This window comes from Ambystoma mexicanum, chromosome 13, assembly GCF_040938575.1.
Source record: "Ambystoma mexicanum isolate Mex_15411 chromosome 13, UKY_AmexF1_1, whole genome shotgun sequence".
Taxonomy (NCBI): domain Eukaryota; kingdom Metazoa; phylum Chordata; class Amphibia; order Caudata; family Ambystomatidae; genus Ambystoma; species Ambystoma mexicanum.
This window is the reverse complement of record NC_090938.1, coordinates 493,061,626-493,074,346: the sequence shown is the minus strand read 5'-3', so window position 1 is coordinate 493,074,346 and position 12,721 is coordinate 493,061,626. Positions and strand designations below refer to the sequence as shown.

At 45.4% G+C, this 12,721-nt stretch overlaps 1 protein-coding gene across 1 annotated transcript in view; it reads left to right on the top strand.

The window, feature by feature from the left end:
• Positions 1–12,721, top strand: part of METTL2A (methyltransferase 2A, tRNA N3-cytidine) — a 224,811-nt gene that overhangs the window by 108,285 nt on the left and 103,805 nt on the right. The window contains exon 5 of the mRNA XM_069634153.1: positions 8,124–8,184. Within this exon, the coding sequence (XP_069490254.1) occupies positions 8,124–8,184 (61 nt within the window). The remainder of the gene's footprint in view (positions 1–8,123; positions 8,185–12,721) is intronic.

Here is a 12,721-nt window from a genome sequence, read left to right as displayed (position 1 = left end):
GGTCTTTATAAATCGATCTTTTTTGGTATCGGTCAAAATAAAACTATATTTTTGACTTGGTACCGCCTAGTGGGGTATATTTCTTTTGCCCTGGCGCCTTCCTTCAAATGACTGTCTCACAACCTTTTCTTCACTTTCACCTGTCGCGCGCTCTCTCGCCGTCTCATCCCTCCCGATTTCTCTCCCATCTCTACACTCCAGCTCCTAGTCCTATCTCCCACCGTCCTGTAGCCTCCGCTGTCCTCCACAATCTCTTGGATCACTGTCTCGTTTGTTTCAATTTGCTCTGACGGGTCGTTGATATCACTTTTCACCTCTTGTAAAGATTGCAAGTTCTGCTCTTATGAGAGCGAGTTGTGCTTGGAGCGTTTCCGTCATTTGATCCTTAAAATCGTTGAAATATTGGGCCTCATTACAAGTTCGGCGGTAGTCTTGCCGGTAAAACCGGCAGACTGTCGCCGAACTTGCACATTTTACCAGTGCCCGTGAATGGACAATTACCGGGTCATTACGGCCCCGCCAGACCCAGTATTTGCCCATTCCGGTGCGCCTGTAAAAAATGCTCCCCATTCCCATTTGAACCTCATAGGGCTCAATGGGAATGGGTAAGCCGGATGCACCATTCAGAATGGTGCCGGTGCATCTGCTCGCGGGTGCCGGTCCGCCCGCCAGGTCCGACCTGGCGGGCGAAAAGGGACCCGCGAGCAGAACTCGTAGTTTGCCGGTCCGGTAACTGCAGTACCGGCAAGCTTACTGGTACCATAGTTACCGGACCGGCAAACTTGTAATGAGGCCCATTGTTTGATTACTTCAGTTGTTGAATCCTGCTCTGGTATCTTCGATACTGATAGAGGTCCTGTGTCTCCTTCTTTTCATCATAATTTCAGAAGTGCCCCTTGTTGTTTTTTCTTCTGGAGCTTGGGGTTAGGAACCCCCTCCACTGGTTCTTTGCTCTATTCTGGGATGTTTATGAGAGAAATCTGTAGTGACAAGGTTGCCAGCTCGCCCCTCCAGCCTTTTGTTGCAAAGATGGAATCTTAAGCGCTGATAGTTGGTCTTATGGAGTAACAGTTTAGGATCTGTGCACAGTTTTAACAGTACCAACACGCACACTGATCTCTGGTATCATTTGTTGATGTACTCAGTCCGGGGTTGATTTGATGCCCTAGGTGGACCACTTTCCCTGAAGTACCCTGATCGTTACCGACGCCGCACGGCTATAGGGTCCCTTTAATTGCTTCCGACAGTACACAATGGAAACCCTCACCGCTCCGCAGGTTTAAATTTCCACCCACTTCGTGCCAAATCACACCTGTTTCCTTAGGCCAGTCAAATAACACCAAACGACCACCTCGCTCTTTGGCCTTCACTTGTTCATTCCTAAAGTTACACCAGGAGTATGAATATTACTTTCTTGGTCTAATGGACACCTACCCCGTGCTAATTCTGGGACCTCAAACTCCCTATGTTGTGCCATCCAGTCTTGAAATATGTCGGGTGGTTGCTGCTCAGACAATTCCTGCTCTGCAATAGTACTGCAATATGATTAATCCAGGCATCAGTTTGATTGAATGCAGGGCTTTAGATATAAAATCTACATAAAGCGCAGCGCAACTTGTGGGCGCTGCCTAGCCTCCTACATAGTAAGCCCCGTACCTCTTGCACCTCAGTTCAACCCTGTTAGGGAGAATTCTCAGAAATGTGCTAATTCCTCTCTACCTTAGAGACCCCCAGCATTTTTGCTGGACTGTAGGACTTTTTCATTTTTAACCTGTAGGGAGTGAGACACTTTTCCCACTCTCATGTATTTTTCTTTGCTTCAACACTGTTTCTTTTTGGGTTTGGAGTCTGACAAACTCTGCATAGTGACACAGAGCACCTTCAGTGCAGTGGCACAGGGAAGTCTCTTAGATTTCCCAAAGGTTTAAATACCTTCTCTTGGATAAACTACGGTTTCCAAGAGCAGTAAAGTGAAATTGACTTTACTTACAATTGTAACTTTATAAACCCAGAACACACTATCTTACAATTGGATGCTGGAAGGGTTACTTAATATCCCCTTTGTCTAGTTTCTCATGTAACAATTTTGTGTTACCCTTTCTACAATTAATGGCTGGTGGCAGTGGTTTTACCTTTTACTACCTTTGTGTGTTTTTACCGCGGGCTGCATTCGTAGCTGCAGTAAGGCACCCATGGGTGCCCATTTTGTCAAAATGGCCCTGGTCTTCTTTTTTCGCCATTTCTTGCTGGAAAGGTCCTTCTTGAGATTTACTCTGCGCGCCAAACCAGGTTTGGTCCCTTTGTTCGTTTTGTCTTTGGTGGGATTCACGGGTGAAGCCTGCCTCTGGCTCCAGTATGTCTGGCAGGGGCAGAAAGTGAGGGAGGTCCCTGAAACTCCCTGTGCTTAATCCCCTTGGTTACAGGAATGCACCCAAAGGTGATTGGCTGGCTGGCTGGCTGTCCCTGTCAGTCCGTGAACAGTGCTGGAATCTGTTGGGCCTATCTGGATGAATTGGTCGTTGTCGGAGAGGTATGCAGCGGGCCACAGCTGGACGGTTTTGCTGAAATCCATGCACATGTTTAGGGGGGATTCATTCTGATCAGTATGGTATTCCTACATATTATCTCCACCAAAAATATCACTGTAAATATGGTCTTTTGTCTCGCCATAGGTGATATTTTTGGGGGGATAATTTGTGGGAGCGGGGGTGTCCCCCACAGGGTCCATGGCTCAATATCGCTGGAAAAATATGGCAATATTTTTGTATCGCAATATTTTTGCGGGGATATCAACACATGGAACCATCAGTATCGAAGGCAGTAGATGGGATAACTAAGCAAGGGTCCCTTTTGTCCAAAATGTTTAGAGCTTCACCAGAAACTGAGTTTGGCAGTCTCTTTGATACATTGTAGTTGGAAACAGGATTGATAGTCTTGTAGGAAATAGTGCAGAGTGATTTTATTCATGCAACTGCATGGCCGCATTCAGTGGCGGCTGGTGAAAGTGGAGGGGTGTTCTAAAAATAATGGGTTAAAATGGTGCATTTTAGAGCACAATTTTTTTTAAAAAAGGTGGTAAAAGCAAAACAGTTGGTAATTGGTTTTGTAGGGCAACTCAAATCCCAAAAGATTCAAGTCGCCAACAGTGCACTGGTGCATTTCTCGAACAAATTTTCATGATGCCTTTGCCCACAATAGGTGTGAACCTTTAAAACATTTTCACACTGGCTGTGCCCATACATTTCTATAATGGCTGCACCAAAATATGCAAGTATTCCCATATGAGAACATGCTGAAGTTTGACGCATAATGCCAATAATGATACTATAAGGAAACAAATCGATGCTTGTTCTGCCAATATATGGCAGTATGCCCACGTAAGAACATACTTCACTTGCCTTTACAGTTATAAATGCATGCCACAGTAAGAAAACATTTCCAAACTGGCTGCACCAAAATGCTAGTCTAGCTACATAATAACACTTATCGTGCTTGCTTTATCAAAGATGCCCAATACAAAATGCCATGCCACAATAGGAAACGGCTAGACTGGTTGCATAAAAATGCCAGTCTAGCTTTGTAATAACATTGATCATGGTTGATTTATCAAAGCTGTCCAATATAAAATGTCCTACCACAATACGAAAAGGCTAGGCTGACTGCATTTAATGCCAGTCTAACTACATAACACTCCTCATCCCTGCTTGGGATACTGCAATACCTGCCACTATGGCCTCCAGCTCCTCGCAGGCACACAATCAATTGTGTGCGTGCAGGTGCTAGGGGGTCCAGGCATGGCATTTTTGTTACTGGGCATCTTTTGTAGATGCCCATTAATAAATGACATGCCTGCCGCCGTGCCCTCCAGTGCCTCACGTGCACAGATAATCAGTTATGTGTGCATGCAAGGGGCTGGGAGGGTTTGGGGGTCAGGCATGACATTGCATGTGAGGCGCTAGGAATCCCAGGGGACTGGCCTGGCATTCTTTACTGGGCATATGCACTAAGAAATGCCATGCCTGCCCCTGCGCCTCAGCACCTCACACGCATTCATCTATGATAGATGTCCACTAAAATGACATGCCTGCCACCTGGGTCCCCTGCTCTACACACACGGACACAATTAATGTGATTGTGTGTATGCCAGGCGCTGGGGGCCCACGGGGCAAGCATGGTATTTCTTTTACTAGACCTCTATCATAGATGTTTAGTAAAATAAAATACCATGCCTGGCCCCCTGTGATTTTGTGTGTCTGTGTGTCTGTCTGTCTCGCGCTGAGAGAAACCAGAGGGCAGGCATGGTATTTATTTTTTACTGGAAATCTATTATAGCTGTCCAGTAAACAAATAAGATCCCTGTCCCATCGGCCCCCCAACGCCACAGAACATGAACAGATTTTGAATGCTGTTTTTGTACAGCCTTCATCCCCCCCAACCTCCACTCCCCCCCCCCCCCCCCCCCCAATTGCCAAAATCAGCTCCCTGGCCCAGCACAAACACACACATACTCTCACTACACAACATTCATCTCACACACAGCATGCACTCGCCCATTCACACAAACACCCATCATCATACACTCACTCAAAACACAAGTATACATGCATCCATGCACATATCTAAATAACATAAACCTACCCTCTGCCCGGTCCTGTAGCTTGTCTCCTCCCAGCGCTCCAGCTCCCACGTAGCACAAACGGGAGCCGGCTCATGCACGCATGTGCAGGAGCCAGGAAGCGGGAGCGTTGGTGTTAGGGGAGTTTTTTAAAGTCCACCTGGAGGGAAGACTCTATAAAACTATCCCTTGCTGTACAGGTCCCCAACTCTTACTAAAACTCTGTACTACCCGAAGGATTGGTAGAATGGGAGAGCAGCCAGGCCCATCTTTTGAGGAGGATGTGAGCTGTACACTGAACCCAGTCAACACAATCCCCAAAGAAACTCTTACACACTGACAGTTATAATAAAATGTACATTTATCTTATATAAACAAGGCAGGAAAGTGAATACTCTATTAGACTAACCAATAAACGAAGAAAATATCATCAATACTTTTAAAAGGTGACTGCTTTGATAGTAGTTGCTTGCGCTTACAATTGTTACACCAAATGACAGCTCTACCGGGTCTGTAGGAAGGAAAAGGAGGGTTATTCAACACTATTTGCTGTAAGATATTTCTCTGCAACACTTTTCAAGGCTCCTAATGCGTTAGTCAGATCCCTAACTAGTCAAGAGTTCATCAAAGTCTGTGTAGGGTGGTAGCAAAAGTCTTATGCAGCAGCAGAAAAGGCAAAGTTCCTTGCTTTAGTAGATACACAAGTTATAGGGACCCTGCAAAGGATGCCCTAAAGAAGCACAGGCTGCTAAGCCTTGGCCAGAGGTATGGGTGGACACCCAAACACTTTATAATGCACTCAGAGCGACTTTTTTCGGCTTGAGGTGAAGTTCTAACTTTAACCCCACAGTACATTAGGTCGGTTGAAGAAAGTGTAGCTGGATTCATTCCTGTGCAGCAGCGACGGACCCGTTCTCCTGATTCCTCCGGTCTGGTGATGAAAGGAAGCACTCTGAATGGGGTGTCGCAGAAGCAGTCACGACAAAGGACCCTCAGCAAGTCTTTCTTCGGTCTCCTGTGTTGGTCTGCGTTTATGGGGCCTTTGATCAGCTCCAACAATGAACGGTTATCACCCAGTCGATCTTCCTCGATTCTGGAGTCCTGGACTCTGGTGAGGGGACTTGGATGAGTGGGAGCATGCCGTAGAAGGTCCAACTGGAGCTCACCAAAGTTCTGGGTGGATTAGTCCACGCAATGACATTGCACTGCAAATGAGTCGGCGGTCCCTTGGTATTCGCAGGTTACAGTCCTGGAAGGTCACAGCACTTCAGGGATGGCTGTTCCCACCAGCCAAAGGGAAGGAGTCATGCTCTTCGGAGCTCCTCTGTCGATAAGAAACTGGGTCAGGACAGCAGTGGTCAATTCAGGGTTACTGGAAGGGTCTGCGGGCGTCTCTGGTCGTCTTCAGCTTCAGATCTTCTGTTCCAGTAGTCGATTTGCCTTCTGTCTCAGGAACCTCACCTTTTATTCGGATTTCCCATTCCCTCCTCTGCAAACTCTCCCAGCAGTTTACAGAAAGGGGCGGGTAGGCTGTGCGATCAGGACAACCAGCCCCCCAGTGGGAACTGGATCCATTCAGGAACTCTGGCAGACAATGATCGGGGAGTCTTAACTCCTCCCCTGCTTTCTGCCGTCAGACACACAGGAGCCTAGGCGGAGAAACCCAAGTGTTCCTGCCAAAGGCAAAACTCACATTCAGTCCTCCCCCTCCCAGAATGGTAGAAGGGCTAACAAAGGACAACCACACAAGAAATGGTGAACAAAGAAAGGAGCCACCATGTTAGAACATAGGTGACCCTTTTGTGCATAACCGAGGCTGTGAATACAATCTGCGGTAGAAAATAACATAAATGTTGGTGGAACACGTCCACTCCCAACAGCCATAACTTTAGGTTTGTCACTGTAACCAAAAAGTCACAGGAGCAGAGAGAAGGGGGATATTATGCATCCTTCCGAGTCAAAATGCTGTAAAATCTCTTTTGCCATCTATTGTATTAAGAACCTCCTTTTGGAAACACAAAATGTTTTGCAACAAGGATTTTTTTCTCCAAAATCTAGTTTGCGATCAAATGTAATGAAGACCCCATCTGTTAGAGCGTGTTCTGCTCAAGTGGGGAAGACGTTGGTGATTTCTCTTCTTTTGATTGATGTCACAGTACAAGCCATGAAGTGACACCTGTGGAACGTAGACGCCTGAAATAGGGAACTCACCCTTGCTCCAGATTGCCTGATGATCTGCTGTGGTAATGCCAATGACAATTAACAGCTTCTGGAAGAGGCCAGCCTTTCCATTTGTATTTGAAGTGTCCAATATTTTTAATGCAGGTCTAATATGTTAATTAATCTTGTCCAAAACACTTAACACCAGAGACCAGTCTCTAAGTGCGGGATCAGGATTTGAACCTTTATTGCGCTGCGTTCTGTTGCTTCCAAGACAAACGCGTCGCCCCTGAGCTATCCTCCTAGCCCATTGTTATCCTTTGGGGTTTTCTCTATAGCATTGTGCGTACTGGAACGGCTCCTTCCCGATCTCTGAAGCCTGTCTATTGGACCGTCTATATTCTGGCTGTTTTGCACCCTTAACAGCTCTGTAACTGAGCAATATATGGGTTGGGTATTATGTAGTAACTCCAAACCTCCACACAAAAAACCTTTTGCCTACCGTAATTGCAGACACATTCTCCAAGGTAATGGGGTCCCGAAGCCTCATTTGACCTTCTGTTTCAGGTTTCTGTGTGGACTTAAGTTAGATGAGCAGAGTGTCTGTTGAAGCGTGTGATCCCAGCAGGGCTGCACTGGGGGAATTCTTCTAGATCTTCTGGCTGTCCTTTGCCTCAAGTGCAAAGAGTAAGGAACCACAATTCGTTCTTCGCAACCCTGCATCTTTGATAAGGAAGGAGAGCATGATGTTTATAACATACAGGGACCTTTGGGAGGTAATGGTGAAACTGGAGTGGGACTGGATGAGGGACTACCGTACAGGCCCATCAAGGGTGCAACACCCACCAAGCACTTTTCCCTTTTCCAAACTGTCATGCATACATTACTTGGTAGTCTAACTGTTCCCCTATGTGCCTCCATCCTGTGACCAGAACTAGCCCAATACTTTAGAAGAAAAGAAGAAATGGATTTACAGACGTATGTAATAAAATGACTGCTGATTCATTGGATGCACCCGTTCCCGCTGTGTGTATAAATCGCCTTTCAATATGCAGGAGTAACCCTCTCACCACACAGACTCTCTCTGGTGCCAAATCTAAACATTCCATATGAATATCAAGTGGTCCATACCAGGTTACCAAAATAGTGTTTTATTAGAGCAATGTTTTTAAATAGGGTGGGCCGGGGGCAGATGGTGAGGGTGAATTATTTGGCTCCATTACTAATTTAAAATATTCTTAATAACTGAGGTGGACGCAAGAAATCGTACTGTAAAGAAGGAAGTGATGTTCAGTTTTTGATTAAAGGGAAACGTATTAACATTTGATGTGGTGTCTGTTTTCAATAGTGACCATGGCCTCTTTGTGTACTGCTGTGACTTCTCCAGCACGGCTGTGGACCTGGTCAAGGTAAGTTGCACCGCGCAATTGTCTTAAGGTGACTGCTTGTCACTATTGGGTGTTGTGGTTCAAGGAATTCTAATATGTATGCTTAGCTTGTGTGGAAAAGGAGCTAACGTACTGTTAAGATGTATTTCTACAACATGGCCTGGTGGACAGATTTTAGGAGGCCATCCTAGTTTTGATCAGCAGCAAGCTCTGAGATGTAAGCCAAAACATGGTACGTGGATGAGCAGTCAAGGCTTAGTTGCAGGAGAGTGCGAGTGGGGTCAGGATCCCCCAATGAGTCCACACAATAATTCAATTTAGACAGTCTGTTATAAAAAGTGTTATTTATTTTAGGCCTTTAGAACACACTGAAAAGTGAAACTAGCAGGTAGCACTATCACACAACACTCTATAATACACATGTATACAATCACCATTATATTCACTTAATAGACATCATCAAATAACTTATCAAGCAAAGCAGGTAAGTACTGTAGATGCATTAAAATGATGGGAATTGGTCAGAAATTCAGTATCCTAGCTTTAGAAGTCCAAACCCTAAAATGAACGAGGCCTTGTGCCCAAAAGTCAAAGGTAAGCGGTCTTCTTGTTAAAAGGATGCAATGGGCTTGTGGTGGTGATTAGTTTCAAACTATTAAAGTTCTTCAACAATTTACCAGAAGACAGGTATGATCTCTTCTTTCTGCCAGACCTAAGGTTAACCCAGGGGCAGGATACCTGAACCACATACGATGACCAAAGGTGAGTGGGGTGCAGAGCCGGAGACAAAGGGACTTGTTTGTAATGTTATCCTATGGAGGACAGGGTGTGGGGGGGCTGCACCCTGATACTTACTTAATCCCCCCCGCCCCCTCCCATTTGACCCTGATTTCCCCATTTCCCAGATGTCTTTGTGTAGCGTCTGGAGTTCAATGGGGGCTCAATTTTCCACCCTTTGTTAGGGTGAGAGGTGTTGAGTTGTGGATTTGAGGATTCTTCCAGTCGGGTGCAACCGCTGTCGCTGAGGAAATGCAAAATACAATGATGCAGGCCTCCATAGGACACCACTGAATCGAGGAATGCGAGTTCCAGCAATGGTCACCGTTTGCAGGCAACGACTGCTCTTCCAGTCGCATTCACAAGAGCTGCTCCAGGACAGGTTCCCTTGAAGATAAGAAGCTGGAATTAGGGGAGAAGGTGACTTATGGCACAAGCTGGTGACCACCAAAGTTCCGGACTTGATCGCAGAACAGTGACACTTCTGGCAAGGCATCCCATGAGAGAGCTGGTCAGTCCACCGGGCATTCCAAGGACATTGCTGAAGGGCTGGACCCTTGAAAGGCATTGAGACTAGTTGGTCCCACTAGTCCAAGGGCTGAAGCACTGCTCATGGTCTTCAGAGACCAGGCAGAGGAGCAGGGCTTCACCAGGCTGGACAATGGAAGGGATGCAGGGCCACTTCAGGAGTCTCTTCGGTCTGCTCTTCGATTCTTGGCTGCAACGTAGAGCTGAAGAATAGCTGCAGAGGTGGTCCTCTTCTCCAAAATCCTAGCTGGCAGGAAGTCCAAGCCCACCAATGGTAAGGATCTGCATCATTGAAACAGCCAGTAGTTGTCCAATTGGGGGTTTCAAAACTGGTTTCACATCTACCCCACAAGCAGAATTTCTGACACCAAGGATGTCGAAATGGGACTAGACCATCCCAGCCCCCACTTTCCCAGGCAAGAGCGTGACCTTATAAGGACTTTCCTGACCTGTGAAAGCAGGAAGAACGATAAACTCCAATATGGCCAAAGAACATGCAGAAATCTCGTGGCATGGCTATTTTAGTGCACTAGCCACGTTTAGTACCCATATGCGGTAAGCACAAATGCACACACCAAAAATAATGCAAACACGTTAAAAATGTAACTGCTCTCTCCAGCTTGTCTTTAGGCACAGAAAAAAGTAAGGGGATACTAACCTATCCTCATCGAACTACGAAGTAAAGCTAAAGGCCTGGCGGCCATGGGAAAAGTCATTCTAAAGAAACACTGTGGCTTCTCATTAATCCCCTTGATTTCCTTCTACCGACTGAAAGCTTCTTTTATGTTACCTGAGAGCATTTGGCCAAGATTAGAAGGTCTGTTTTGGCAGAATGTGTTGGGGCTGCCTAAAAGGACAATGATTCCCATTGTGAGAAGAGAACTGGTGTTGACATCATTAAAAGCAATTGCCAGATGGAAGTCGTTATTGTTATACCGCAAATCCCTTGAAAAACCAATGAAGGGGGTTTTCATGATGTTAAAAAAGGCAATGGCAGTTCCTAGGGAAAAACTACTTAAGGAATGGCAAACAATCTGTGATAGAATGATTACTGACCTGAATGAATCAAAAGAAATGTTGACGCGAGAGCCGGGGAAGATCAGGATGAAATTATTTGCCAACGATTGAATAGGGACACTGGAAGAAATCTAGAATTACAAAAACAGAGAGGACTATTGGTTTGGATCTCGAAAATTAAATGAACTTCCGAAGTATATTCAAATCTTCCCAAACTGGTTCTTGAGACAGCAATACATGCGCTTTTGACTAAATATTGCATCTCAAATTCGATGGGCACATGGAAGAATGAGACACCAGAGCGATGCATTATGCAGACTGCGTAAGGAAGAAAGGGTGGGAGAGTCACTAAAACATCTGGTCCTTAGCTGCCCGATGTTAAATGAGGAAAGAACACAAGAAATGGGAGCAATGGTAGCATGCTATGGACCACCAATTCTCACCTGAACTTGGACGATCCTAATAGAAAGAGATAAAACTCATATCATACTGGGCCTGACCAAATTCTTGCTACAAATCTCTGTAAAACTGGAAAAAACAGTAAGTAAAGGACATGATTAGGCCACAAAGAATTCTATTTTTCTCATCTTCTGTATCAAGCTACGACTAAAGGTTTTCAATATTGTAAACCATTTTAAGTCATTTAATTAAACAAAAGAATCCTCATCGAACTGCATTTTAAGATGCTGTGTGCAATGTTGGCAATGCAAGAATTCAAAAGGGAAACCAACTTTCCAGTACTGATAGTCTGAAGGACTGATCAGTTTCCCTATAACAAGTGAGCCAAAGGCAAGGGTAGTGAAGATGAAGGGTATACTGCTCCTCAAAAAGTCAGGACAGGATCAAAAACAGAGCAAAAAGAATCTGGTTCAATAGGAAACTATGGCGTGAAAGTTGCAAAAAGAAAATCTACTGTTAGGGGAGTTTTCCTAAAGTCCACTTGAGGTAAGACTTGATAAGACTATCCCAATACTCTCTCTTACTCGTGGAACCTTGGTAGAGTGGCAGAGCAGTCGGGCCTATCATAAGAGGAAGATGTGAGCTGTAGGTAAGTACTGTAAGGAACTCATGGTGGCAACAGTAAAGGACACATGTGATCACAGTTCAAGGGTGTTTATTAAACTGTATAAATGGGTGAGATAAAGGTAAATCTAAGATTGGAGCAAGCTAGGACCATCAAATAATAATAAGGCAGTCCTAGTGGCGTCTTGTCAAATAAAAAGGGCATATACTAAAAAAAACTATTGCCAATCCTTACCGCTAAATTACAGAATAGTGTGCGATAATGTTCACCAGAAAAGAAAGAAGTGTTCACAAAAGGATAAGTCAAGATGGTATAGCTGGGGTCTCCCTTCCCCATGTTTTTAGCACAGGACAAGGTGGGACTCCGGAGCACAAAACACAACTGTGCTTCGCCAGCACGAGGTTACAGTTCCTTCCAGCAATATCCGGACCTTTTATGGCCAAGTCTCTTTCATACAAAGTCCCTTGCCTCCAAGGGCCTGATGTGTCAACATTAACAAAACAAAAGTTCCTTTCTGTAATCTTTTTTACGTTGGGTGATGATTCTTCACCCCTGCATCCCCCTCAACCGGGCTCCAATCCTTCTTGAATGTTAGCCTCCCTCCGTCGGGTTCACAAAACGTCCTTCACTCAAAATATTTTCACCTGTAGTGTTCATGAGTCTCAATGTCTTTTTTTTAAACAATCATTCACTGTGGACATCCCTCAGCCGGGTTCACATTTGCCAGATGCACAATTCACTTTTCTTTATCACAATGCAGGATTCGTTTCCCTTAGCTTTTCCTCTTGGCTACGGGTCAACGACTTCCGATTGTTCAAGGGGTTTTACTCAACCCTTGTATGACCACTTTGACCTCTTAAATCGGGCTCTACTAGGGCCTGCTGGTATTTGTAGTTTCAACAAAAGGGGAACAGCCAGATCCTTTTTGAATGGGCGCCCATGTGGCCCATGACCACTCTTCAGCTGGTCTTTCCCTGGGCTTTAAAAGTTCATTAACAAATAAGTTATTTGTTAATAAGTTCTTTCAATTCATATCATGTTGCCGTTTGCAACCTTCGCTCAACACAGTCCGGTTTACTATCGGTTCTCCCTCCGACTCACCGGCTGTGCTGAACTCCTTGGCGTTTCTTGTCTCTGGAGTCAAGGACGGTACCACGGTAGCAAGCGTGTCTCCCGCCTTGGTTATCTGTGCGGGAGGGACCCTTGCACCGT